The sequence below is a fragment of the Sebastes umbrosus genome, chromosome 8, assembly GCF_015220745.1.
Source record: "Sebastes umbrosus isolate fSebUmb1 chromosome 8, fSebUmb1.pri, whole genome shotgun sequence".
NCBI lineage: Eukaryota > Metazoa > Chordata > Actinopteri > Perciformes > Sebastidae > Sebastes > Sebastes umbrosus.
Genome location: NC_051276.1, coordinates 34,669,541 through 34,696,486, shown reverse-complemented (window position 1 = coordinate 34,696,486; position 26,946 = coordinate 34,669,541). Strand labels below are relative to the sequence as shown.

General features: G+C 40.2%; 3 protein-coding genes across 4 annotated transcripts in view; 2 read left to right on the top strand and 1 right to left on the bottom strand.

The window, feature by feature from the left end:
• LOC119492980 (actin, non-muscle 6.2-like) overlaps positions 1–26,946 on the bottom strand; it is an 840,607-nt gene that overhangs the window by 778,216 nt on the left and 35,445 nt on the right. The window lies entirely within an intron of this gene.
• Positions 34–18,672, top strand: LOC119492942 (solute carrier family 12 member 2-like). 2 transcript variants are annotated; one of them, XM_037777853.1, is made up of 27 exons: positions 34–913; positions 2,511–2,636; positions 2,782–2,857; positions 3,891–3,986; positions 5,151–5,290; positions 5,392–5,502; positions 5,780–5,888; positions 5,967–6,094; positions 7,529–7,613; positions 8,602–8,750; positions 10,302–10,409; positions 11,037–11,160; positions 11,259–11,360; positions 12,507–12,662; positions 12,782–12,881; positions 13,534–13,645; positions 13,767–13,907; positions 15,107–15,213; positions 15,576–15,655; positions 15,742–15,882; positions 16,072–16,185; positions 16,528–16,639; positions 16,730–16,816; positions 17,023–17,158; positions 17,254–17,321; positions 18,075–18,255; positions 18,296–18,672. In XM_037777853.1, the coding sequence occupies exons 1-26, from the start codon at positions 518–520 to the stop codon at positions 18,208–18,210; spliced, it is 3,240 nt and encodes a 1,079-aa protein (XP_037633781.1). In that variant the 5' UTR covers positions 34–517; the 3' UTR covers positions 18,211–18,255; positions 18,296–18,672. The 2 variants fall into 2 exon arrangements, with proteins under 2 accessions (XP_037633781.1, XP_037633780.1); XM_037777852.1 differs by having other exon boundaries at positions 18,075–18,672.
• On the top strand, positions 20,719–26,855 carry nudt12 (nudix (nucleoside diphosphate linked moiety X)-type motif 12). The gene is made up of 8 exons (XM_037777900.1): positions 20,719–20,843; positions 22,658–22,872; positions 23,305–23,611; positions 24,894–25,170; positions 25,286–25,453; positions 26,081–26,194; positions 26,289–26,488; positions 26,625–26,855. The coding sequence occupies exons 2-8, from the start codon at positions 22,667–22,669 to the stop codon at positions 26,730–26,732; spliced, it is 1,380 nt and encodes a 459-aa protein (XP_037633828.1). The 5' UTR covers positions 20,719–20,843; positions 22,658–22,666; the 3' UTR covers positions 26,733–26,855.

Here is a 26,946-nt window from a genome sequence, read left to right as displayed (position 1 = left end):
AGTTTGGTGCGTAATGGACACCGATCCATCAATTCTTCTTTTCCTTCCTCCTCCTCCTCCTCCTCCTCCTCCTCCTCTCCTCCTCCTCTTCCTCCTCTTCCTCCTCTCCGCCGTGTTCCCGACATGCTGGGATGTCTCGAGATTCCAGAGAGAGAGAGGAGGAGAGAGATGACAATAAACCGTTTGAGTTACCATCTGAGTGGATGAACGGACAGATGGACAGAGGGAGACAGAGAGAGACAGAGTTGGTGTCCTTTACGCACAGATCTTGGTTCGTGCGTCCTGGCGCGCCTCGTATACCCAGAGGACTAAAGGACTTTTTGCCTTGTAACTTTTCTATCTAAATGTTTAGTTTGATGACTTCTCCCTGCAGCGGTGGTTGTGTGTGTCTGCTCTGACTGCTCGCTACTAAATGCTGCGGAGCTGCTGCTGCCTGGACTGGAACCTCCCCAAGGGTTTTTGGAACAGGCGTTTTATTATTTCTCGGTAACCGTTTGTCTCTCGGTGCATTAGTGACATGTCTGGACAGAAACCGTCCCTGAAGAGTGGTGGCTCTCCTCAGAGCCGCTTCCAGGTGGATGTGGTGACAGAGGCCTCAACGGATGGATCCAAGCCGCCCGAGGAGTCCAAAGGCCGGCTCAGGTCGGTGGGCTTCCTAGACTCAGGCGGTGAGATGGACATCGGTCTCCCTCCAGATGTCTCCCATGAGCCGGACGCGGTCAGCCTGCATTCAACGGGCACAGGGCACACGCACATCTCGGAGAACTACTCCAACACCTACTACATGAGGACCTTCGGACACAACACCATAGACGCGGTGCCCAACATCGACTTCTACCGGCAGACTGCTGCACCTCTCGGGGAGAAGCTGATCAGACCGTCGCTGTCGGAGCTCCACGATGAACTGGACAAAGTAAAAACAATAAAACATCTTTTCATTACTTCAAATAACTTCAATGTCAGATTTCACAGCTAAATCAACCTGTTCCAGAGGGAAGTATTCAGACTTTTTACTTAAACTTAGAGTAGCATTACCACAATTTTAAAAACACCTCATTACAACTAAAAGTCCGCATTCAACATTTTACTTAAAGGAACTATTTGTAACTTTCAGAATGTCTTGTTAACAGCGACACCTGTGGTCGTTAAGTCAACGAAAGTCAGCGTCATGTTGCTCGCGCTTGTGCTCGCTCTACATAGACATGAACGAGCATCACTCAAAACAGTGAGACGACACACGTCAGCTAAAAGCACAATATCACTCTATATTTCAGCTGTAACCAGGAGTAAAAACTCATTGAGAATAAAAATCTCTTTTCCAAGAGTGTCCTGGCCAAGATAGGCAGCAGTAGCACAGTTACACAGTTGCAGACATAAAACAAACTTAAAATGAAGACAAAGAGCAAATTACAGAATCATAAGGTGTCGAAACAAACATTCATTAGCATTCAAAACATCTGCAGCCAGATGTGCTTGTTTCCAAATCTTTTAGAAGCACTTTAAAGACATTCAGAGAGACCAGCTCTCCAAGTTTCAGGTCATTTTGTAGCTGATTCCAAGAAGACGGAGCAGCATACTGGAACGCCGTTTTTTACCCGTTCAGTACAGAGTTTGGGGACAGTTAGTAGGATTAAGTCCTGGGAGCGAAGATGGTAACTTCACGTACTTTTTTTGAAGGATGTAGGTCCGTATAGGTAAGATGGAAGCAGACCAAGAACAGCCTTATAAATAAGAACACGCCAGTGGTTCAGTCTACGGGTGGACTAGGCAGACCAAGTCTTTGTATTCAAATTGTGTGATCTACAGCATCAAAAGCTTTGGATAAATTGGTAAAAAGGGGCTGCACAATGTTGCTAGTTGCAACACGGATAACTTATAAATACGTTCGAAGAACAAAAAGAGGAGACAAAATGCCAGAGAATACACTGATGACTTAAAAAGAAAATAACATTTAAAGAAACATTCAGTAAAAGGTTCAGAAAACTTTTTAAATTCAGTAAAAATTAAATAAAATAGGAGGATGAAAATGTATGTAAATCATGTCATGTGTTTCAAATATTGACTGGGTTCTGAGAGACTCCGAGTGGGCTCAGTGACATCACTGGAGGCATGACCCGAACACACACACACACACACACACACACACACACAATGCAGCCTCTCATGACCCAGCAGGCATCCCTCTCCTCGCTCCCACTCCTCTGATACGTCGAGGTAACATAGACGCACATTGTACGCTGATAATACAGAAGGACGTTGAATTATACAATTATTCCAAAGGTGAAATAACACAAAGTGCAGACTTTGTGTTATATGTATATATATATTGCATATTACATTATATTACTCACGCAATATTACGCAATTTGATTCATTTGATTAATCAAATGAAATTAAAAAAACAAAATTGATGTACAGTATATTAATTTTCCATCGATCAACAAATTGATTAATCAACTTTTCATCCCCGTCTGTCTTTCTGTCTTCCCTTGGCTGTGATTGGTCGTCAGGATCCGTTCGAGGACGGTCTGGCCAATGGAGATGAGCCGTCAGCGTCTGAGGTGGTGGCGGCTGCGTTGGCGGCGAAGGAGGCGAAAGGAGGAACCATCAAGTTTGGTTGGGTCAAAGGAGTGTTGGTAAGCGTTCCTCTGTTTCTCCCTGAGATGTTTAATCAGATACATTAATCACACCGAGGGACTCATCATCTCCCATCTGGGGATACAAGCTGGTCCACTCAACAGTAACACTAACTGTGTGTGTGTGTGTGTCTGTGTGTTGCAGATCCGCTGCATGCTGAATATCTGGGGTGTGATGCTCTTCATCAGAATGACCTGGATTGTCGGACAGGCTGGAATCGGTGGGTAATAAATGGAGTTTACCAACCAGAATAAAGCTTTTCTCAGTAGATGTAGCTACAGTACTTAGTAGAACTTAGTAAAACCATCAATGAATGTATCTAACAAGTATAAAGCCTGATATCTCTTCTTCCTCTGAGCCATAGAGCTCCATTAAAAACACATCAATGAGCCTCAACGTTCAATCTTCATACAACGGTTCGTCTGATATCTTACGGAAAGTTATTCTTCATTTTCCGTGCGTTCGTCAAGCGCCAATTTCCGCTCCAGTTTTCTTCAAAATAAACTTCCGTCTTCACAGGAAACAACGTGATTAGGTTGAGGCAACAAAACTACTTAGTTATGTCTAGGAAAAGATCGTGGTTTGCGTTAAAATAACGTGGCAAGTGAAAGTGGCGTTACTTAAAGGCTGGGTTGTCGATGTTCTCCAGTCTCCACTATCTGTTATATTGGTTGAAATGGTATTTACACCCCGACAGCGATCCATTACTGATGAGCTCTGAAAAAGGACCGGAAAAGAGGCGTCATCCGTAGCTGCTGTAATCCTGTAAAAACGTCTACCAATCACTGCCTCGAGGTCCGCTTGGAAAGAACCAATCAGATGCCTCCCTGCCTCCCTGCTCGTACTCTATCCTTGGCGTGCACCAGCCTGAACTCAAAGCGCATCGCCGCCGCATGTTTCCTGGAGAATGGAAGAGAAAACTCAGCTTACTTATAGAATATTGCCAGCTTTATTCCTTAAAGCCATTGAAAACAATTAACAGTAGCTGTGAATTCAACCTGGCTGGTCAAAGATATAAAATGAGAGACACATAATAAAAGTTTTTAGCCAGGAGGCTAGCTTGAAACAAGGAAACACAAGTACTACAACTGCTACTTGAAACATTTACAGGCACATCTGTTTAACATGGTTAACTACTGTCTATCGTTCTGGAGATGATGCAATGCATCAAAGTTGTCTTATTTAAAATCTTCTGTAACTTCTCTCTTCTTTCTTTCTTTTGGGCTTGTTTTCATTTGTTTTACGTGAAACAGGACTGACCATTGCCGTTATTCTGATGGCCACTGTGGTCACCACCATCACTGGTCTGTCTACGTCTGCTATAGCAACCAACGGCTTCGTACGAGGAGGTGAGAGCAGCCACTGCACTCAAGCTTTTATTTTGCAAATGAGGAGATTTTGATTGTTTATCAGCCTGTTTTCCTGAAATACAGAGGATTCAGATTCTGTACAAAATATACGTTTTTAAAACCACTAACTGGCTGTGAAAATATTTGCATTAAAAAGGCACAATGAGAAGGATTTTCCTAAACAAGACTTGGTCCAAACTAAGTTCGTATATGTCTGGACCGTGTACGGTCAGTCTGTGAATTTGTGGCTAAATTGTTCCACTAATAGTCAATGGTCATGTCTATGATGTTAAATCCAGCGGTACATGTCCATGAGGTCCGGCGTGCCTGGCGTACCCTATAGTAGAATGCACCTGATCGGTTCCTGGTTTTCTGCACAAGAAACAACGCGGCGGCCTGCTCGTAAACTTTCTGTTATTCCGTCTAAACAATCCACCAAAATCTACTTTTGAAAACATTCTAAGAGAGAAATGGGCGATGCCACTGCTGAATCTGGTTTCATTTTAGAACTAGATCGCCTAGTTTCACAGCTTGGTCCAAGTTTCGTGAGTTGGACGCATCGCACTGGACGGCTCCATTTGCATAAAGGACCGTTTAACCCCTCAATCATCACTTATGACCCGCTAGAAGTGTGTGGCGTGTTCTGTATCTGCAGAGACCGTGCAGCCCTCTGCCTGGATTTTCTGATTTTGCTGTGTTTGGGACGTTTCTTGGGCGTCAACCGTCTATCAAAAACATAGCAACAAGGTACCAAATCATAACCGCACATACAAGAAGAAGCTGTGGAAATGGCGGACACAGCGCCAAACAAAACGCAAATATATCGAGGCGAAATGCCAAGCAGACAGAGCTTGTTCCAAAACAAGTGTGTTTACGAACCGCAACCGACGAATCCAACTCATTCTGCCTTTAGCAACCGACTTCCAGACTAGTAAAACATGTTCAGACTTTTATCGTAACCAGGATCACAAACGTGTTTGTCTTGTTGTGAAAATCAAACATGTTTGATGTAACAATGATCGCTCAAGCTGCACCCAGGCGCAGTCAGGAGGAAACTTGTACCAATGTTTTAATTGAGTTAGTGTTCGTTAAAGTGTCCCCTGAGAAAGACACTTGATCCGTAAAGTTAACCAATGATTAATACCGTGTATCACTGCTGTCCAGGAGGAGCGTACTACCTGATCTCCAGGAGTCTGGGGCCGGAGTTCGGAGGCTCCATCGGTCTCATCTTTGCCTTCGCCAACGCCGTGGCTGTGGCCATGTACGTCGTAGGCTTTGCAGAGACCGTCGTCGAGATGCTTAATGTGAGAAACACTTTGCTCTAACCATTCAAACATTCATCCGTCTGTCTATGGAGCACTGATTCTGATACCGATCTTCTTCCTGCTTTGGTTGCTGGTCGCAGGATGTTGATGCCTTGATGACCGATGAGCTGAATGACATTCGTATCGTCGGGACTCTGACCATCATCCTGCTGCTGGGAATCTCTGTAGCTGGGATGGAGTGGGAAGCCAAGGTAGGACTGTGAATAGTGGACACCCAAAGTCCTCTGCTGACATCTCAAAGACACAAGATACTCATATTAAACCACTGAGGTCCTGCTGTTGATGTTTCAGCCTCTAACACCCGCCTTTGGTCTATATTGAAATATCTCCACAACTATATGATGGATTTAGATGAAATTTTGAACAAACATTCATGTTGCCTAGAGGATGAATCCTACTGACGTTGTTGATTCCCTATATAATAAATAATATCATGGTTGTCTTTCTCTCTGTCTCTCTGTCCATCAGGCTCAGATTGTCCTCCTGGTGATCCTGCTGGCAGCCATCGTTAACTACTTCATAGGAAGCTTAATGCCGATGGAAAGCAAAGAGCCCAAAGGATTCTTCGGCTACAACTGTCAGTCTGCACTCTCTTGGTTTTACCCAAACTTTTGGTCTCTTCAAGAGTCTAATCTAAACTAATCTCCTCCTACAGCTGCCATCTTCTTAGAGAACCTGGGCCCAGACTTCAGAGAGGACGAATCCTTCTTCTCGATGTTTGCCATTTTCTTCCCCGCGGCCACCGGGATCCTGGCTGGAGCCAACATCTCCGGAGACCTCACGGTAAGTTTTGCATTTCTTTTCGTGTATGATTGATGGTTGTCAGAGAATTTTCTTTTTTTTAGAGTAGCACTAAAAAGAGAAACTTAACTTTAAACTTTTTGGCCAAGACAAAGTCGACGGGAGGCGACGCAACAGTCGGCCTTTATTGCCGCTAGTTCTTTGATGTCAGGTTGGTGTGTCTGGGCATTTAGCTGTGTTTGCTCTGTTTTGTGCCGTAAAGCAGTCCAGAAAATTACCCTACAAATCCATCGCAGTGGCTCAAAGTCTAAGGAGGCTTTCACATCAGGGACCCAGGCTCGGATCCGAGTATACTTGACCCCAAAGTCCAGTTTGTTTGATTAGTACGAACACCGTGTACCGTGACCTCAAGGTCAACTTGCAAGGGTGGCTAGTTTGCATCAGGTGTGGAAAGCCAACTGTACCAAAACGTGGAAGTGGACCGCTAACACAAGTAGTTTTGAAAGGGCAGGCTTTTTTCAACGCCGCCGGTCTCCTCCGAAATCTGTATATGCGTGCAGCACAGGCCAATATCCTCTGAATTGTGCGGCCATGGGTGACAAAGCAGGAAGGCAGGCGAGAAGTTCGTTCTTGTCTCCAAAATATAAACAATAGTAGGCTTAATGCGAAGGTTGACTCGTTTGGGCTTGCGTTAGGCTTTCTGCCACAGTTCTAGACTTATTTTAGTTTTACCTACTGTAAGATGATGAGTCTACTTTGTTTCCTTTGGGAAGTTCATGTTCAGAATGAGTAAATATTTCTTGTGGTGTATCCCAAGGTTCAGTCCTAAGCCCTATTCCTTTCTATCTTTACATGCTGCCATTAATTTCTATTATCCACAAATATGACATCCATCCATACGCAGATGACACACAACTCTATATCTCTGCTTCCTCTGATCATCTGAGCCCTGTTGACACTCTTGTAAATTGCACTTCAGGAGTCAGTGACTCAAAAATGTTTTTTTTGATTGCTCTTCACCACTTAAAGAACATTTGGTTCACACAGCCCCAGACTCTGGAACAGTCGTCCTGCAGAGTTGAGAATGTGCACCTCACTTACAACTTTTAAAATAAAACTTTTCTATGCTTTTACCTAGAAACGTTTACTATATTTTAAGCTCACATACAATATTAATTGGCATTTATTTATACTTCATTTTATTCTTTTTTTAATGACTCCAAATCCTTTCTGTTTGTTTTTAATGCTCCTTTTTCTTCCATCAGTTTTTTTATGTGTTTTATATCTGTTGCGAAGCACATTGTGTTCCTTTTTTTAAAATTAAATGTGCTATACAGACAACAGTTATTATTATTACTGTAACCAGAAGAAATCAGTGAAGCAACGTTTCAGCTTCAGTCTTTAAACTGCTCGAGGCTTGAGGTACATTTGCAGATTAGACGATAAACTTGAATCTCATCATGTCTCTTTCTTTAGGACCCTCAGTCAGCGATCCCTAAAGGTACTCTGCTGGCCATCCTCATCACTGGAGTCACCTACGTGGCTGTCACCATCTCTGCAGGTAATATTGATTTTAACACTCAAGTATATAAGAGTTTTCATCTCACTTAATACAGCAGCCGTTGTGACGTAATATTACATGAATGTCAGTAGTAATATCCTACATATTTGTGAATTCGGGTACATTTTATTAACAACAATATAAGGTGCCAGCTCTGTGCAAAGCAGCGGAACAAAAACAGCGACACATCTCCGACAGTATGATAATAATGCATGCCTAGTCTGATAGTCTGTAGATATGTAGCCTTTAGATAAGATATAGTTTAATAAAATACAGTTGTACCGACAGGATACAGTAGAGCACAGAGGCCGTTTCCATGCTGCGAGGCAGACAAGCGCTCACGTCTGCCTGTCTGTTCACGTGAGCAGCACAGACCGGATGATTGATCGGATCATTGAGGATGCATGTTAATACCAGGTCTGAACAGGGCTTAAAGATCCCATATTGTAAAGAGTGAGATTTTCATGTCTTTTATATTATAAAGCAGGTTTAAGTGCTATATAAATACTGTGAAAGTATCAAAATGCTCAATCGACAGATAAATACACACAGCCCGTATTCAGAAACTGTGCGTTTGAAAGAAGCCGTCAGGATTTCTGTCCATTTGTGATGTCACAAATCTACAATATTTAGACAATTTAACAGTTTTAAAAGTTAAATATTCTAAATGTGTCCCAGTTTATTTCCTGTTGCAGTGTATGTGAATGACATAAGCTGACAGGAAGTAAACATGGACCCAAACTGTTTCCTAGCAACGCAATTCCATTGAAATGCGCTAAAACGGAACGTTTCTGACAGAGGGTGAATACAGGTATATTCAGACAGACCGTATGAGAAAAATAATGTGTTGTTTGAACATTAAAGCATGTAAACATGTTCTTGTAGAAACCCAGAATACAAGCATGAACCTGAAAATGAGCATGATATGGGACCTTTAAATCTCCCTGATGATGCTCTGCTCTTGTGTGTTGGTTTCCTCCTCCTGAAGGCTCCTGCATCGTCAGGGACGCCACCGGCGACCAAAACGACACGGTGAGCGACACGGTGAACTGCACCGACGCCGCCTGCACGCTGGGCTACGACTTCTCCATCTGCAAGGAGGGAGGCTGTCAGTACGGCCTGATGAACGACTTCCAGGTATAGCCTGACACACACACACTGGTATATATGATGACCAATCAGGTTTGAGGCATTTACTGTTTATTTCACTCCGAACTCTCAGAGAGACGCTCAGGAATGTGTGTTACATAAAGGCCAGCACACACTGAGCAGAGTGTGACGTGCATCCAAACACCCACAGCTATTGTTTTCTATGGAAGCCTACACTTTGGCAGCGATGCCGTGTCAGGATACGACACTGTCCTGTTTCCCACCACAGACACACATCAGCGGCAGTTTGATCACATTCACTCCCTGGATTAATAATTTACCTCCAACACGTCTTCAGACTGTATAGTGTGTGATGCACTTCATGTTATGATACATAGACGGTATCTTAATCCCTGGATATTACTTTAACTATGTCTGCAGTTTAAAGACACACATTTTACCACCCGCTTCGGATGTTATCAGCCAGTTGAATGTGCGTTGTCAGCGGTTATCAGCCTCAACGATATGGGTTAGAAGGGGCCTGCTACACCTTCTAGTAGGTCCAGATTGATCACCGATACGAAAACAAGAAGACGACGCCGACCTTTAGTGGTTGTAGTAATTATGACGGGATCAAAGGAGGAAGTCCGGTGACGTAGCATAAAGAGTAGGGCTGTCAATAGATAAAATATTTAATCGGAATTAATCGCAAATGAATCGTCAAGTATTTAATACTCTTATCAACTTTGGAGTGAGCAAATATGCTGCTTTATGCAAATATATGTATATATTTATTATTGCAAATCAATGAACAACACAAAACAATGACAGATATTCTCCAGAAACCCTCACAGGTACTACATTTAGCATAAAACAATATGCTCAAATCATAACTATGGCGTTTAATTAGTATCAAAATCCGCAAGCGCATGGAACAGTATCCTCGAGTGGAAAAGCATCCCATTCTGTTTGCAAAAATCTACCAAAGCAAAAGAGAAAAGAAAAGCAAGAAACCTTTGGAAAGATCTCAAAAAGGGTATTCCTTTCTAACCCCCTTAAATGCATCTAAACATTGACTGTGATTCCACCTGTTAACGGGCTTTAACAGACTCTTTGTTAAACTAAAACACCTGCAGATTCTGTTGTGGTTGTTGAACACGAGTGTGAATCGTGTCAGAGTGCTGCGCGTTTCTCTGCACGCCGTCGGCCTGCACTGTGTGTGTGTGTGTGTGTGTGTGTGTGTGTGTTTGTGTGCAGCAGTGATAATAGTGACTGTTGTTTTCAGTCACAAGGTTCCCTCGCTGGTTGGAGACAGAGCTGAATGAGAGCCATTGACAGCATCCACCTACACACACACACACATACACACGCACACACACACACACGCACACACACACTGATATCGATGACATGGTCCGTACCGACAGAAACACTTGCTCTTGTTTTATTATTTAATTCTTTATTTTTAAGTTGTCCCATCCTTTCTTACTTGGCAGGATGACTACACGACTCTACGCTACTGAAGTCATGTCACTTGTATACAATGGATTGTGATTGGTCAGTGTGAAGCTAAAGGTGTGTGTGTGTGTGTGTTTCCAGGTGATGAGTATGGTCTCGGGCTTCGGCCCTCTGATCTCTGCTGGGATTTTTTCAGCCACTCTGTCGTCGGCTCTGGCCTCGCTGGTCAGCGCGCCCAAAGTCTTCCAGGTCAGAGAGTTTATCTCATTTATTACCAGTACCACTCCCTCCAGGAAATACACCACACCGTGGTTCTTCTGTTACTGATGGGTTTATTCATCTCTGAATTACACCTCAGTCAACATCAACGTCATCAATCGACTGTTAAACTGTTCAAAATACACAACAACGTACAGTATAATTACAGTCGCATCACACACACTGTGTAGACATTACGCTTTAGGACTACACTGGCCTGTGTTTTATCCCTTTATACATAAATAAAATGGAAAATTAAACAGAAGAATAAATAAATGCATAAAGAAACACACACATTTAAAAAAAAAAAAAAAATTTATTAATAAAAGTAAAAATAAATATAAATTAATAAATAAATATGGAAAATTAAACAGAAGAATAAATATATAAGGGAATTCATACAAAGATTAATAAATAAAGAAGCAAATTAAAACAGAAATACATTTTATGAATTAATTATTTGTAATATTATTTTTGCTATATTTAATGACTTATTTATTTATTGAGTCATTTATTTATTTATTCATTAATTTATTTTTTATTTTGGCAGGTTTTGTCCTCCATATGTGAACAACTGAATTAACAAATTAAATGAAATGAAAGATGTTGTGATTGTAGGCTCTGTGTAAGGACAACATCTATCCAGGGCTGGGTGTGTTTGCAAAGGGTTATGGGAAGAACAACGAGCCTCTCCGTGGTTACGTCCTGACCTTCGCCATCGGCCTCGCCTTCATCCTCATCGGTAGGCTCCAAACACAAACTGACATTTCTACTCTCTAAACGATGAAACTGTAGCTGGAGCTTCTTTAATGTTGAACCCTCTCTGTTGTCGCCCGTCAGCCGATTTGAACATCATTGCTCCCATCATCTCCAACTTCTTCCTGGCCTCCTACGCTCTCATTAACTTCTCCGTCTTCCACGCCTCCATGGCCAACTCTCCAGGTAAACTCTGAGGTCACAGTTTCATTGATTCAGTCCTGATAGGTGATGAGATTTATTAGAGACTTGCATTGAATTAAGCTCTCTCATAATTACATATAGTGTTTAAACATCAACTTCCAGCCTTAGTGAGGTATTTCTTATCTTAAGTTTAGAGCTGCTGTCGTTGTTGATTACTGAAAGATAACCTGATGCCTTCACTTGCATGAGTCTTGAATTTTTATCAGAGTTTGCCAACAATGTTTAGAACGTAGATCATGTAATAAAACTTTATTGGTAGCAAGTATGTTTTCGAAGCTAGAGCTGCACTTGAACCATAAATAATGAAAGTGGGAATGTTAAAACTAAGGTGGTGGAGCCAAAGAACCACAGTCCACACCATCTAAAGAAATGTATAAAGAAAAGAATAGAGAAATAAATAGGTTTGAGGAAATAAATAGGAGGGGGGAAATGCAAAGGAAAAATCATTCAGAAATACACAAATAAATACATTTAAATGTAATAATTTAAATGTATTTATTATTATATTATTATTTTATTTATTTATTAAATTTAATAATGAATAATTACATTTAAAAATAAATTTAAAATAGATAACAAATAAACAATAAAATAACAAAAATCATTTAAATTAAATAAATTAAATAAATAAAGGGAAAATTACGTAGAAGACTAGATAAACAGGGGAAATTAATACAAAGGTAAATATATAAAGAAGCAAATTAAAACAGATATATAAATTTATGTCATATTTTATCAGTTAATTAATGACTACATTTATTATATACATTTTTGGTACATTTAATGGCATATTTATTTATTTATTTATTCATTGAGTCTTTTATTTTTTTATTTTAGCAGGTTCAGTCCTCCATAAAAGTTAGCTAACTATTCATTTTAGGATGAAGCCGTAGATGTCAAATGTGTTAACTGTTAAGCCCTTTTTGAAGAATGTGGGATTTTAGGCGATATAAATAAATGTATTTGATTTACAATTAAATACAGAAGAAGAAAGTGTAAAAAATAATATTAAAGTATAACTTAAACTCTGGTTATCCTTTTCAGTTTCATCCAGTTTCCTCGTACCTGTTAATATTTGCTAATATTAGCATCGGCTGTTTTTGGTGTCATCCCCGTGTGTCACCTCAGGGTGGCGTCCCAGCTTCAGGTACTACAACATGTGGGTGTCTCTGGCCGGGGCGATCCTGTGCTGCGTGGTGATGTTCGTCATCAACTGGTGGGCCGCCCTGGTCACGCTGCTCATCGTCCTCGCTCTCTACATCTACGTCAGCTACAAGAAACCCGGTGAGGAGATAAAGATCTCACGTTTTCATCTTTGCTAACTGCAAACAGTGACATGGATCAGATACCAACCACTTGTTTCTGTGTGTGTGTGTGTGTGTGTGTGTGTGTGTTTCCTGTAGATGTGAACTGGGGTTCGTCCACTCAGGCTCTGATCTACAACCAGGCTCTGACTCACTGTATGAACCTCACCGGAGTACAGGACCACGTTAAAAACTTCAGGTCAGCTCGAGGGCTTAGATCTGGGCTTTGCTTCCGTACCAAACTAGCTGTTATGCAAATGTCTTACTTGGTGACATCACAATGTTACAGAAGAAAAGGCGGGACTTCAAGCAAGGTGTTTCAGGCAGTTCAGGATTTCTGTGGGAGAGAGGAACTCCCTTTGGCGAAGACTTTGGGCTTTCTAACTTTGCAGACGTTTTACATTCACAAATAGAACCACATAACACACTAAAGGAAAAGGAAGAAAGCACAAAACCTGGAATCTGGAGGACCGTTTGTTGTCAAATTATTGATTTCTTCAGTAAGAAGCCGTGTAATAAGCGAGATAATGTTCAGCTAGCGGGGCATTGTTGTGAAAGAATCCCCTTCAGGTTGATGAGAGACCCCTCCGCTTGCGGCATTAGATAAAACCTTGGATAATAACAAATATAGAATCCCTGACAGGGCGATGCCGCACCCTGTCGGGGATTCTTTCACAACAATGACCAACTCAATGTACATTATCCCTTACTTATTAACCCTGAAAACAACAAAAGCTTTTCCAGATTTTGAAATCCAGTGAAAGATTTTTCACCAGAAGAATAATTTTTGTTATCTCCATCAAACACGAGATGAATGTGATGTTCTAAGTGTGTAAACTTCCTGTTTCCAGGCCGCAGTGTTTGGTGATGGCCGGTTTTCCGAACTCTCGTCCCGCTCTGCTCCAACTGGTTCATGCCTTCACCAAGAACGTCGGCCTCATGGTCTGCGCTCACGTCAGGACGGTACGTTCAGATTAACATCAGCGTCTCTGTGAGACATTCTTTACATCGCTGAAATGTCTTCATGCATCTCCTCCTTTGTCTCCTACTGTCATCTCACCTGTATGTGTCTCTCGTGTTGCAGGTGACCCGCCGGCCGAACATGAAGGAGTTGTCTCAGGAACACGCCCGCTGTCAGCGCTGGCTCAATAAGAAACGCATCAAGGCCTTTTACACTCACGTGTTCTCTGACAACCTGAGGCACGGTGCGCAGTTCCTCATGCAGGTAGCAACACCTGGCTGGATGAAAATCACACTATATCATTAATATTTATTAAAATGACCTCACTGTGGGAGTGGTAGCAGGCTTTATAGCAGTCATCTTTTTTTTCTTTTCTTTTTTAAAGGACATAAATGTATTAATGACTGCAACAACCTAAACCATAACAAAAAAACAGTAATGTGTACATGTAAAAAATGTATTAAAAAACTGAATAAATGGTAATAATAATAAAAAAAATTATAAAAAAATAAATAAATAACAAATATGAAAAAATTTAATAAATTAAAGATTTAAAATTTTAAATAAAATTAAATAAATAATAATAATAATATTATTCATACAGTGATCCTAAATGTATTAATCACTACAACAACCTAAATCATAACAAATAAAGTAATATGTTCATATCATAACAGATAGTAATTGTAAATTGAAAAACAAAGTATTCAAAAACAAAGAAGGGGAATAAATGGTAATAATAATAATAAAAAATAACAATAAAATAAATAATTAAGAAATATGAAAAGTATAATAAATTGAAAATTCAACTTTTTAAATAAAAGCAAATAAATAATAATCATATTATTCATGCAGTAATTTTAAATGTATTAATGACTACAACCAAAACCATAACAAATAAAGTAATATGTACATATAATAACAGATAGTAAATTGAAAAACAAAGTATTCCAAATAAATAAAATGAAAATTTTATAAATAAATAAAATATGAATAAAATAAAATAAAATAAATAAATAAGAAATATGAAAAAATATGATACATTTAAAATTAAAATTTTTAAATAAAATAAAATAAATAATAATAATATTCATGCTGGGATTTTAATTCAATTATTGTTACTTCTTCACTTTCATTTTCCTTTTTTTTTTAATCCATGAACCAAATTACTGCAAACTTTTTGTTTTGTAACTCAATACACATTTGATTTATTAAGATATTTTTTTTTATATTAACACTTTCTCATACACATGTCAGGATTATTTCATTTTCTTCTTGTTGATGGATCAGTTTTATACCATGTTCTCTATTATCGTTTGATTGTGTTTTTTTTTGCTTAATACAGTATGATTGTTTATTGTGGAGTAATATAAAAATATGAACCCCATCTACCAAACCTCCTCCATTAAAGTCAATATTAACTGCTTGTTGTCTGATTATAATTTGTGTTCTCTGGTGTTCAGGCGGTCGGTCTGGGCCGTCTGAAGCCCAACACCTTGGTCATGGGTTTCAAGAACAACTGGAGTGATGGAGACATGAGAGACGTGGAGATTTACATCAGCACTATACAGTAAGGACTGACGGCTTTTCGGTTTGTTGTTGCCCCAAACACGGTTAAAGTTTTTGATTTTTGCTATGTTGTGATGTTCTACGGTGGCCGACGATGGCAAAACTACATTTCCCTCGAAACCTAATTCACAATGCAGCTTTGTTGTACGGGAACGTCATTTTTAGAAGAGAGAACGCACGAGAGCATATTAGGTCCTCTTTAAATCTAAATTATAAGATGATTTTTTTTAATCTAAATAATTATAAAGTCTCACTAAACTAAACTGGAAGACACTTTCCTTCTCCGTAGGATACATTAACATTACATCTATATATATTTCCTGTTCAGGACAGTAAAGTTTGATCACGTGTTCTACGTTCTAGCGACGCCTTTGACCTGCAGTATGGAGTGGTGATCCTCCGACTGCAGGACGGACTGGACGTCTCTCACATCCACGGACAAGGTACGTCACGTCTTCTTCTACAGTATATATCTGTCTGTCTACCTATACTGCATGTACTTTACGCCTCTCCGTGTCTGTCCCCGCAGACGAGCTGCTGTCGTCCCACGAGAAGCCTCCAGTCGACAGTAAGGAGGTGGTGATTTCTGTCATTCTGCCTAAAGACCCCGACTCCGACTCCTGTCCTTCCAAAACCACCAGCAACCAGAGCAGCCCGCTCATCATGAGAGGTAAAGTCCTCACGGCAACAGCCAACACGTCTTTCCTTCTTTATCCCAGATAAGTCCAACATTTAGCCTAGCTTAGCACAAAGACTGGAAGCAGAGGTGAACTGCTGGCTGCTGGACAGACAGACAGACAGACGTCCGTCCTCTTTAACCTCACCTTGTGATGTGATTCTATATCATCACCTGCTGCAGAGACCAAGTCTCCTCTGAGTCTGGCCGACCAGCGTCTGCTGGAGACCAGCCAGCAGTTCAAGAAGAAACAGGGCAAAGGAACCATCGACGTCTGGTGGCTGTTCGATGACGGAGGTCAGTTGTTGTTTTTGTTGTTTGCATTTAATTTCATTTTTTAATTTCAATTAAAATTGTTGTTTTTTTACAAGCAGTTGTTTTAATTTGATTTATTTATTTATTTTAATTTTAATTAAAATTTGTATTATATATATATATATATATATATATATATATATAAATATAATAATAATAAAATACAAATTTTATGTCAAGCTTTAAGTTTTAACTTTCATATATATAATATACGCTTTGCTCTTTCTGTTGCACGTTACTGGTACTCAACTGGACTCTTAGCTGTGATCTCTGATGTTCTGTCCGTCTAATCTCTATATCTAATATCTGTGTGTGTGTCTGCAGGTCTGACTCTGCTGATTCCCTTCCTGCTGACCAACAGGAGCAAATGGGGTGACTGCAGGATCCGCGTCTTCATCGGTGGGAAGATCAACCGCATCGACCACGACCGCCGAGCGTAAGTCGTCTACATCAGCCGTCGTCTTATTTCCACGTCATACACACAGTGTGTATGTTGATTACTGTGTGTGTGTGTGTGTCCCGGCAGGATGGCCACGCTGCTCAGCAGGTTCAGGATCGACTACTCTGACATCCACGTCCTCGGAGACATCAACACCAGACCCAAGAAACACAAGTACGACCCTCCGATGGCGTCTGGCCTCGGCTCCCTCGGTTAACCTCAGTTTATCCTGATTCTGTTTTTTATTCAGCGAGTCTGCGTGATGAAAAGTTAACAAGTGATGAGGATATTTAAAAGGACCGCAGAGCTTCACTGATGGATGTTGGGCTGTCATTTATTTAAAGTTGCATCTAACGTGGCGTCTGTGTGTGGTTGTGCAGTAAGCTGAGCTTTAAGGAGCTGATCGAGCCGTACCGGCTGAAGGAAGACGACATGGAGCAGGAGGCTGCAGAGAGGCTGAAGGTCCAGGAGCCCTGGAGGATCACCGACAACGAGCTGGAGCTCTACAGGGCCAAGGTCCAGCCTCACACCCAGTCACAACCAATCACATCGCTCCGCTGAGGTTCACTGTGACGTTACAACGTGTTGTTTGTTTGTTTTGTGACTTTCAGAACAACCGTCAGATCCGACTGAACGAGCTGCTGAAGGAACACTCCAGCGCGGCTAAACTCATCGTCATGTAAGAACTCAGAGTTTCTCTTCATTATCAAGGTTCATCTTCTGGACCAGGTGGTCACGATGACACAGTGGTGGAGGAAGTACTCACATCCTTTACTGCAGTAAAAGTACTAACAAAGAAGGAAAAGTGATAAGAAGTGAGAGTCAATTGTTCCATTGCAACATCAGCACCCAGCAGCAGAGCTATGCCTCCGCCATTGTGGACTGAAAACAACTACCGGACGCCAGTAAAACGTCCGCCTACAAAGTGACGTACAAAAGTAAAACTAAATTATCTCTATTCTATTGTCATATTTAATGACAGAAGAGGGTCCAATAGACCACAGACCATGGATGTAGAAGAGGTTTTGTCCTGTGCTTTTGCCCTGCGTGTTAGTAAATATCCTACAACTCCATTAAATTCTGTTGATGTTGTGCTACTAGCGCTACTAGCTACTGGCCGATAGCCGGTTGTTTGGGAACAGAGACGTCAATACGTCCACCACGGTACAAGCTTATACCATACAGTCCATGGGTGTATTAGAAGATAATAAAAGTGATGAATTACAACCAATATATCCATTATTACAGCCACATACAGCTAGCAGGAAGCTGGTAGAACCCGATATGTCATATGAGCGTGCAGGGCGGTGCGGTCCCGTGGGTCTGATGCACGTTCATTATGGCGAGGAAAATAACTCTGGATTCAGATGTTCATTTTCTAGAGACCAGGATGATGAATAATAATAAATACATTGTGTGTGTTGATTCTCAGGAGCATGCCTCTGGCCAGGAAGGGAACGGTGTCCAGCGCTCTCTACATGTGCTGGCTGGAGACTCTGTCCAAAGACCTCCCGCCTCTGCTGCTGGTCCGAGGGAACCACCAGAGCGTCCTCACCTTCTACTCCTAACGCATCGTTACAGTATTACAGTGTTACAGTATTACAGTATTACAGTATTACAGTATTACAGCGTTACAGTATTACAGCGTTACATTGTTACACACCGCCTACAGAAATATTATCACGCTTCAAATTTTACGTCACAGATCTGAAAGAAAAGATTTTTCTGTTTCCATTTGGCTTCATTTGAGTTCTGTCTCGTTAACAAATTAATAAACATTTAGATTTATTTTATCTCCAACAGTAACCGGCTGTATATTCTTTGTGTTTTTATGTGAACTACAGTAAATATTAACTTATTTTAATGTCTATTTATATTGATGAAATCATGATTTCAGGATGTTTGCTGGTATTCACGTGACCTGTGATAATGATTAAGTGGTATTTCTTTTTCTTATTGGGACAAACTGTTTCTCTGGTAACAGTAATTTTTGTACATTTATTATTTTATTAAAATATTAACTATATAAACCACGTGTTTCTGTCTGTTTCCAGTCAGCTTTTTGGGATTATTAGTGGATATTTCAGCTTCTGGGGAAACTCAAAATGTTCTTAATAAAGTGCTACCTGATGATATGAAATAAGCGTATTGCAGAGATGGAAAGTACATTTACTCAAGTACAATTATGAGGTACTTTACTTGAGTATTTTCATTTAATGCTACATCATACTTCTACTCCACTACATCTCAGATTTTTTAAATATGTTACTACTACTTACTTTTTACTGCACTACATTTATCTGACAGCTTTAGTTACTTTACAGATTATTAATACAAATATAATCAACTAATATATTTTAATGTATTATTATAAAGCTACTTATATATGACTATATGAGGTCATTAAAATGAGCTCCACTTTTACCAGCTGCAACAATAAACTGATGAACACATTAATGATCATAATCTGAAATGGGCCATTCTTTATGGTACTTTAAGTACATTTTGAATGCAGAACTGCAGTATTTCTAAAGTGTTGTATTGGTACTTTTGCTGAAGTAAAAGTCGGAGTACTCCACTGGCTGAAAGCAATCACATACTGAACATCATTTACATGAATATCTTCTTTACTATCAAAGTTTTTGTTGCTTATTTATTGTCATTCCATTTGTATATAATAATAGTAATAATAATAATAATAATATTATAATTAATAAATTATTATTATTCGTAATAATTATTGTTATTATTAATACTACTAGTATTATTATAATTAATTATTATTATTATGATTATTATCAGTAATAACTATTATTGATAATAATACATTATTATTATTATTAATAATAATAACTATTAGAATTACTATTATTATTATTGCTGTAATTTCTCAGAACTTTGAAACTCGCTGATGTTTCCAGATAAATATTCACAGAAAGCCTGCGAGCTGCGTTCAACAGCAGCAACGACGCAGCAGAAAAACAAAAGCGCTGCAAAGCCTGTGCAAAGTGCAGAGTGTGCTGCGTTCAGGGGCTCCTTGGAAAATCTAACTTCCAAAGTTTTTAATATCTTTACCAACAATATCAATGGAAGACAGTTAGAACAAAACAGAGATATTAGATTAGATTAATTTTGAACATGTAACACATTAAAAAAAACAAGAATAACCAACAGAATGAACAGTAAAGTGTGTATGTGTGTAGTATATGTGTGCACATACAAGGAGTTTTTGCATTGCTCTCAATGTACTTACACAGAAATAGCATGTATTAAATAAAATATACAGTATAAAAAACACTGCAACAAATTTGCACACTTTGCAAATGTATATAGTATGATATCCTATGTTTACATTTTATATGTATGTATGTTGTAGTTTGGTTTATCAATGTATTCTATATATATATATATATATATATATATATATATATATTTACTGTTCCTACTAATGCTGTAACACAGTATTTCCCCAACTAAATAGACATAACAGCTAAGAACAGGGACAGTAAAGCTGGACAAATAAAGTAGGCATAGACAGGACTATTATGTGTGTAGGTCTACACAAATATGTAAAAAAGAAAAGAAAAGGTGTTTATAAATATATGTATATATAAATAAAGCACCAATGACCAACAACATAAATAAAATGTCTATAGGAAGAAAAGAGCCTGATCTTTCTTTTAAAGTGTTCTCAAATAAAACAAGTATGACTAAAAGTAAATAATAATAATAATAATAATAATAATAATAATAATAAAATAAATAAACAAATTAAATTAAGTCAGTTTATTGATATAGCATATTTAAAAACAGGGTTAGGACATAGAAAGGTGCATAACAGGCAATAATACATAATGTCATCCAATAAAAGGAGCAACAGAATAAAACCAACAACAGATTAGACAAAATCATGCAGCAAGACGACGTTAAAAAATAATATACAAATAATAATAATAATAATAATAAATAGCTAACATCTTCCCTAACATGTTAGCATTTTTACCAACAAGAACAAAAAAAAAAAAAAAAAGTTGAATATTGTTGCTTTAACACTCAGAAATACTGCAGTTTAAGGAGCACTTGAAGGCAGCACAGTTCTCTGTTGCTCTTGAACGTAGCTTGTTCACCTTTTATTCAACACTACAAACACACACTGCTTCACTTCCGGACAGAAGAGAAACAACACGCAGCTCAACGCGAGGTCACACTTTCATTATATCTCACTATTATTATCATTATTATTACTGTTGTCAGTCCAAAATGGCGGCAGCGGCTGTTGTCAAAAAAACACCAGAGTTTCTTCTCTCTGCTTCTTTACTCTTTGATCACAGTCCTCTCATGTAACAGGCTGATTGATCTGCTGTATGAGTCCACATATTAACTCTAAACACATCACAACAATAACATCATCATTCTGTAGTGGAAGCTGTAATATTAATAATCATTATGGGAATATTAAAACAACATGTGTTTTGCAAGCTGTTACATGTAAGCTGTGTTTTGTAACAGTGTGATTTGATGGGTGTAACCTGAGATTGATTGACAGCTGTTTGCACCAATAAGAGGGAGGGAGATAAATCTATATAACAAGGTGAAAGGTGATAAAGTACAGAGTACACTTAATGTTTAAAAGTATAATTTTATGTTTTAAATTAAAACAATGATTGAGTTGGACATGTGAGGATCATGTATGATTTTATTTTTGAGTTGAGAAGTAAATGCAGCATAGTATAATAATATATAATAGATGTCAGCCTGCTAACAACAATAAAACAAAACAAGATGTTGTCAGGTAGATTTACTTATCAGGTACAGCCATGCACAGAACATCTCTATATTCATGGCTGTAACGAGGATTTTAGAAACACTGGATGTCGTGCAGTTAAATTTAAACAACTCCAAAAAAGATAGATAGAAACTGTTTTATATCTGCGCCTCAACACAACCCAGTCTCTGAGCTCTGCAGCTCCTCACAGCCTTCTTTTCAGCTCAGCTATGAGCTCTTATATAGACAGGTGCTAGCCTTTTCCTAATCAGGTCACAATCAGTTGAATGGACCACAGGTGGACTCCAATCAAGGTGTAGAAACATCTCAAAGATGATCAAGAGAAACGGGAGACACCTGAGCTGAACTACAACGAGTCAAAGCAAAGAGTCTGAATATTTACGACCACGGGAGAGTTCAGTTTTCTTTTTAATGCATTTGCAAACATTTGTAAAATCCTGTTTTTTGCACTAAATGTGAAGAAAGTGAAGTTGTCTGAGTACTTTCTGAAGCTTTTATTTAGTTATTTATTTATTTATTTATTTATTTTTAGATTGTAAACTCAACCAAGGTTGCTAAAAACTTAAACAAATTTCCAGAAAACTACCGAAGGCCCTGATTACATTTTAATGAGATGGAATAAATCCTTCTGCATGGCTGTCTTCACAAACACCAACAGGACATGTAGGCGTCCTCGTAAAAGCCTTCACTCAATTTGAAGTGAAAACACACTGTGAAAGGGTTAAAGTTGTAAGACTAAAACACGGACAACGCCGTGGTAGCGACCTGTCAATCAAAAGGTAGCTCCGCCCTAAAGCATCCCCTGCTTTATGGTCTATCTGACTCTAAATCTGGGACCTAAGTTACTAAATGAACATCATGCTGTATTGAAGAAGACTTGAAACTAGAGATTGAGACCATAAACTCATGTTTACAATGTTTACTGAGGTAATAAATCAAGTGAGAAGTAGACTCATTTTCTCATAGACTTCTATACGATCAGACTTCTTTTAGCAACCAGAGGAGTCGCCCCCTGCTGGCTATTAGAAAGAATGCAGGTTTAAGGCACTTCGCCACTTCCGTCGCGAACATGCGCTCCCATATTTTTGATTACGTCGGCTATAAAAGGCTCTATCGACACAAACTATTCAATTAAACTATTTTATCGTATGAAAATGCTTCTACCCAATCATATCCCTTTTATTGTTTGTGGTCACATATTTACATGAGGTTGATTTTTCGTTGTCCAGGCGGCCAGAATGACGAGCCTCCAGCTGAGTGCGAAGGAGGAGATTGTGGCGACGTTTCTGGATGCTGCAGCCAGAGGAGACCTTACCCAGTTGTCCACGCTGCTGTCCAATGTCCCCTCGCTCATCAACCAGTCAGGATACAGCGGCTGGACGGCCCTCATGCTCGCCGCACGCAACGGACACTACCATGTGGTGGAGGCGCTGCTGTCGCATGGGTACGGAGAGCTGAGAGGAAGAGAAAGAAATTAAAGAAATACTACACTCAAAAATGTGATTTATAAAACACTCCACCTTTAAAGTGTTTGACTTTGGGTGGAATATCACTTCAAAGCTGCTTTAATACATTTTTGGCCACCGGACAGCATGAAGCATGGCTGATACTAGCTAATAGAACTATTAAATTCTTGAAGACCTATCTCCATTTTTCTCTCGTAGATGGTTAGATGGCGACTTGTTTTGTTCGCGGTTTGCAACCTCTACTTCTTCTTCTACTCTGCTTACTGGCAGATTACAGCCATGCGAAGCCTATAGCGCCAACTTCTGACCAAACTACGCTGTAGCCAAGTTTATTCGCTCCAAAACAGTTGAACAGAAACACAACTAATGCTTTTCCTAAAATCTCTAACCTCTGTTTTTCGATCTCCAAGCTGCGACAAGTTCTCGGTGAACAGCTCGTCGCAGACCGCCTACGATATCGCCAAGTTCTGGGGCCACCGACACGTCTCCAACCTGCTGGGCCGGATGGACGACGGCTGCCAGCGAGTGCTGCCGGGCTCGGAGGACCTCGACCAGCAGGAGAACTACTTCAGCAGAGAGACGCTGGACCGGCTGAGCGCCAAGAGGACGGATAAGGTCTGGTTGGAGGATAAACAGAGTGACCCAGATACGGTCTACCTCCTGTTCTCCAGCCTCAGCCCCATGGTCAGCAGCTCCCAGGACAACGACAACGCAGGGGTACGAAGGCAAATGTTACTGATACTTTAACAATTACAATGAATTTGTTGTAAAGTCTCCCAGGAATTAGCAACACCGAAGCTACAAGCATAATATTATCAATGTTAAAGTTGACTCAGTGGTGGGAAATAAATGTCCATGATCACTTCTAGAAGGGGGGGCCTCGGAAACAAAACGGGTACCAAAGAAAATTCTCCCAATATTTGGAAATGGACAGTCAATTTTGAAGGATACATAGAGAAGAATCATTCAAGTGATAAGTGATAAATAACACCAAGGCTTCTTAAAGCATTGAGGAAGATGCATGTGTGATTATTAGGGATGTCAGGACCGATGCTTTGGTACCAATTCAAAGACAAAATTCTGAAAACATGATACTCGTTTTTCTACAGTACCGCAGGTACCATAGATATCAGGGTTTGAGACTACAATAGAACACAATAGAACATTTTCCTGATAATGCTATATTCAACAAATCAGGGTTGAAATCGACAGAAGGAGAGCTAGTTAACATTATACAGTCCTGCTTGGTTAAATAACGGAGCTAACAGCTAATCTAAAAGTTGCACTGAGTTACATTATGATGCGTTCAAGCTCTATTCAGTAATTGAGCGAAGGTAACTTATAACGTTATCATGATGTGTTCAAATGTAATCTTGTAAAATTTTGTTTTTGGAGAGAAAACTTGAGGCGGCTCATCGGGGATTAAAAATAAATTCGCACCAATCTAAAGAATCAAATTGAGTTGTGATTATTGTCATGTGAAGTTGCTGCTCACCTCCTGCTAACTTAATTTGTCAAACGAAGACCGCAATTACCTGACATAAACAATATTTTCTCTTCTTCCTGCACCGTGTCGTAGGGTATGCTTGTTTTCGGTACCTTGCTGGCTACAAAATAAAGTGTCCCCACCTTTCTCTGTTTAGTTTTCACCCTTTTTTTTCTTTTCGGTATGCCTAATAGACTCGTTTCTGAACAGTGCCACATCATCTACGTAAAAGAGTAGCCTTGTATTCGTGATTAATGAGGACATGTAAGATAATGGTGGGATCCATTGTTTCAAATGTGATGGAGAGGTCTGGCCTGGATTAGTCCATATTTAAACCTTCGTTTTAAATCAATGAACGCTTCGATGAATGGACTTTCTTGTCGTTTCAGTAGTGTGATGTTTCCAGCCTGCAGCCGAAAGCTAGTTCAAGTGATTCATTGTTGGTCAGTTGGACTTTTTCCACATCACAGATTCAAGTTGTTTTCTAACGATCGTGATTCTATCTCCCGACAGGTTGACACCAAGCTGTGTCGGTTCAGATATGAAGCAGTTAAAGACCTTCTCCAGAAACCTGCGACTGTGCTCGTGTTCCTGGGAGTGGAGAAGAGGAAAAAACCCTCCTCTTCCTCCTCCTCTCAGACGGAGGGTGGAGTCCAGGAGCCTCCCGCTTGGTTTGCCATCAACACAGATGAAGACGCCGCTGAGCTTCTTAAACGCTGCAGAGAAAAGAACTGCCTCTTCCCAAAGACGCCCAACAGAGACCTGCTGAAGTTCAACGAGGAAGACGCCGGTGAGTGGCATCTTTCTCTGGTCTCGACTAAAGCAACAGATTTTATATGGATCCCAAAAACATTCTGCCTACTGCAGGTTTTACTCAATATTTGTTCCCCGTCTTCGTCCTGCAGGAGTTGTGGCTCAGGCTCGATCGGTGTTGGCCTGGCACAGCCGCTACAGCTTCTGTCCGACATGTGGCAGCAGCACCAAGCTGGAGGAGGGAGGACACAAGAGGAGCTGCCTGAACGCCGACTGCAGGAGCCTGAAGGGGGTTCACAACACCTGCTATCCACGAGTCGGTACGAGATCTACTCACCATAAAGTGGGCATGTCTGTAAAGGGGAGACTCGTGGGTACCCATAGAACCCATTTACATTCACATATCTTGAGGTCAGAGGTCAAGGGACCCCTTTGAAAATGGAAAATGTTTCCTCGCCAAAATTTAGCGTAAGTTTAGAGCGTTATTTAACCTCCTTCATAACAAGCTAGTATGACATGGTTGGTACCGATGGATTCATCCGGTTTTATAGTTTGATTCCAGTATCGTCGTTATTTTCTAGCTTTAAAACTGAGCCCGCTACAACCTCCGAAAGATCGATTGTGTTAATGCGTTAAAGCGTTATTATGGCGTGAACTTTGACAGCCCAACAGATACAAGTCATTTTATAAGGAAAAATTTCAAAAAACATCTTCTCAAAGAGAAAAGTATTTGCTGTTTTCTTCGACTTCTATGATAGTAATGTGAACACTTTGAATTTTGGACTGCTGGTTTGATTAACTGTGAAAATAATCGTAAGTTGCAGCCGTAAACTTAATCAAATCAACTCAATTGAACTTCAAAGAAAAACTTTCCATAAGCATAAAATATACTTCCATATATATTTGTGGATGTAGATGCAGCTCCTCTCTCCTGTGTGTGTCTTCAGACCCAGTGGTCATCATGCTGGTGATCCACCCTGATGGAAACCAGTGTTTACTGGGAAGGAAGAAGATCTTCCCTGCTCGCATGTTCTCCTGTCTGGCTGGATTCGTAGAGCCTGGTAACCAACACAAACACATTAACACGCACACATTGCTCTGACTTACCCAAACGTTAACCATTACGTCTACGTTGACCTGCTCCTCCTGCTGCAGGCGAGACGATGGAGGAGGCGGTGAGGAGGGAGGTGGAGGAGGAGAGCGGAGTGAAGGTCGGACCGGTTCGCTACGTCTCCTGCCAGCCCTGGCCGATGCCCTCCAACCTCATGATCGGCTGCCTCGCCGTCGCCATGTCGACCGACATCAAAGTGGACGAGAATGAGATCGAGGAAGCTCGCTGGTTCCCACGGCAACAGGTACAAACAATAACAAGTAATATCAATAATAATAGTATCAGTGAGAACCATTAGAACATAGATCTTTACGGACACAACCTGGAAATGCTGCTGTTTAGTCCAACTCTCAATCTAACTTTCATTTTGTTCTGTTTAGGTGATTGACTCATTCAGAGGAACCAATCCAGCCTTCACCTTCCCTCCCAGACAGACCATCGCCCACCAGCTGATCAGACACTGGATCGGCATGAACTCTAACCTTTGACCTCCGACCTTTAGCACTCAAACCTCCAGACGGTTAGATGGGTCTAAAATAAACCAGCAGCTTCTGAACTGTTGCTGCTCTGCTGCGCAGTCGAGAGATTGTTCAGGTTGTGCTAAACACGGTGCTTTAATGTGGTTTGTATTTACTGTTAAATCCAAATCATGGAGTGGTACAGCCTACAGATAGAGGCAAAGACAGAACTGTACAAAACATG

Excerpts from the sequence above, each read along its gene's own strand:
- LOC119492942 (XM_037777853.1), top strand. The coding sequence starts at position 518 with ATGTCTGGACAGAAACCGTCCCTGAAGAGTGGTGGCTCTCCTCAGAGC. Across the intron at positions 10,410-11,036 it reads GCGCGCCCAAAGTCTTCCAG|GCTCTGTGTAAGGACAACAT; the intron begins GTCAGAGAGTTT and ends TTGTGATTGTAG. Across the intron at positions 12,882-13,533 it reads GACCACGTTAAAAACTTCAG|GCCGCAGTGTTTGGTGATGG; the intron begins GTCAGCTCGAGG and ends TCCTGTTTCCAG.
- nudt12 (XM_037777900.1), top strand. The coding sequence starts at position 22,667 with ATGACGAGCCTCCAGCTGAGTGCGAAGGAGGAGATTGTGGCGACGTTT. Across the intron at positions 25,171-25,285 it reads GTTCAACGAGGAAGACGCCG|GAGTTGTGGCTCAGGCTCGA; the intron begins GTGAGTGGCATC and ends TTCGTCCTGCAG. Across the intron at positions 25,454-26,080 it reads CACCTGCTATCCACGAGTCG|ACCCAGTGGTCATCATGCTG; the intron begins GTACGAGATCTA and ends GTGTGTCTTCAG.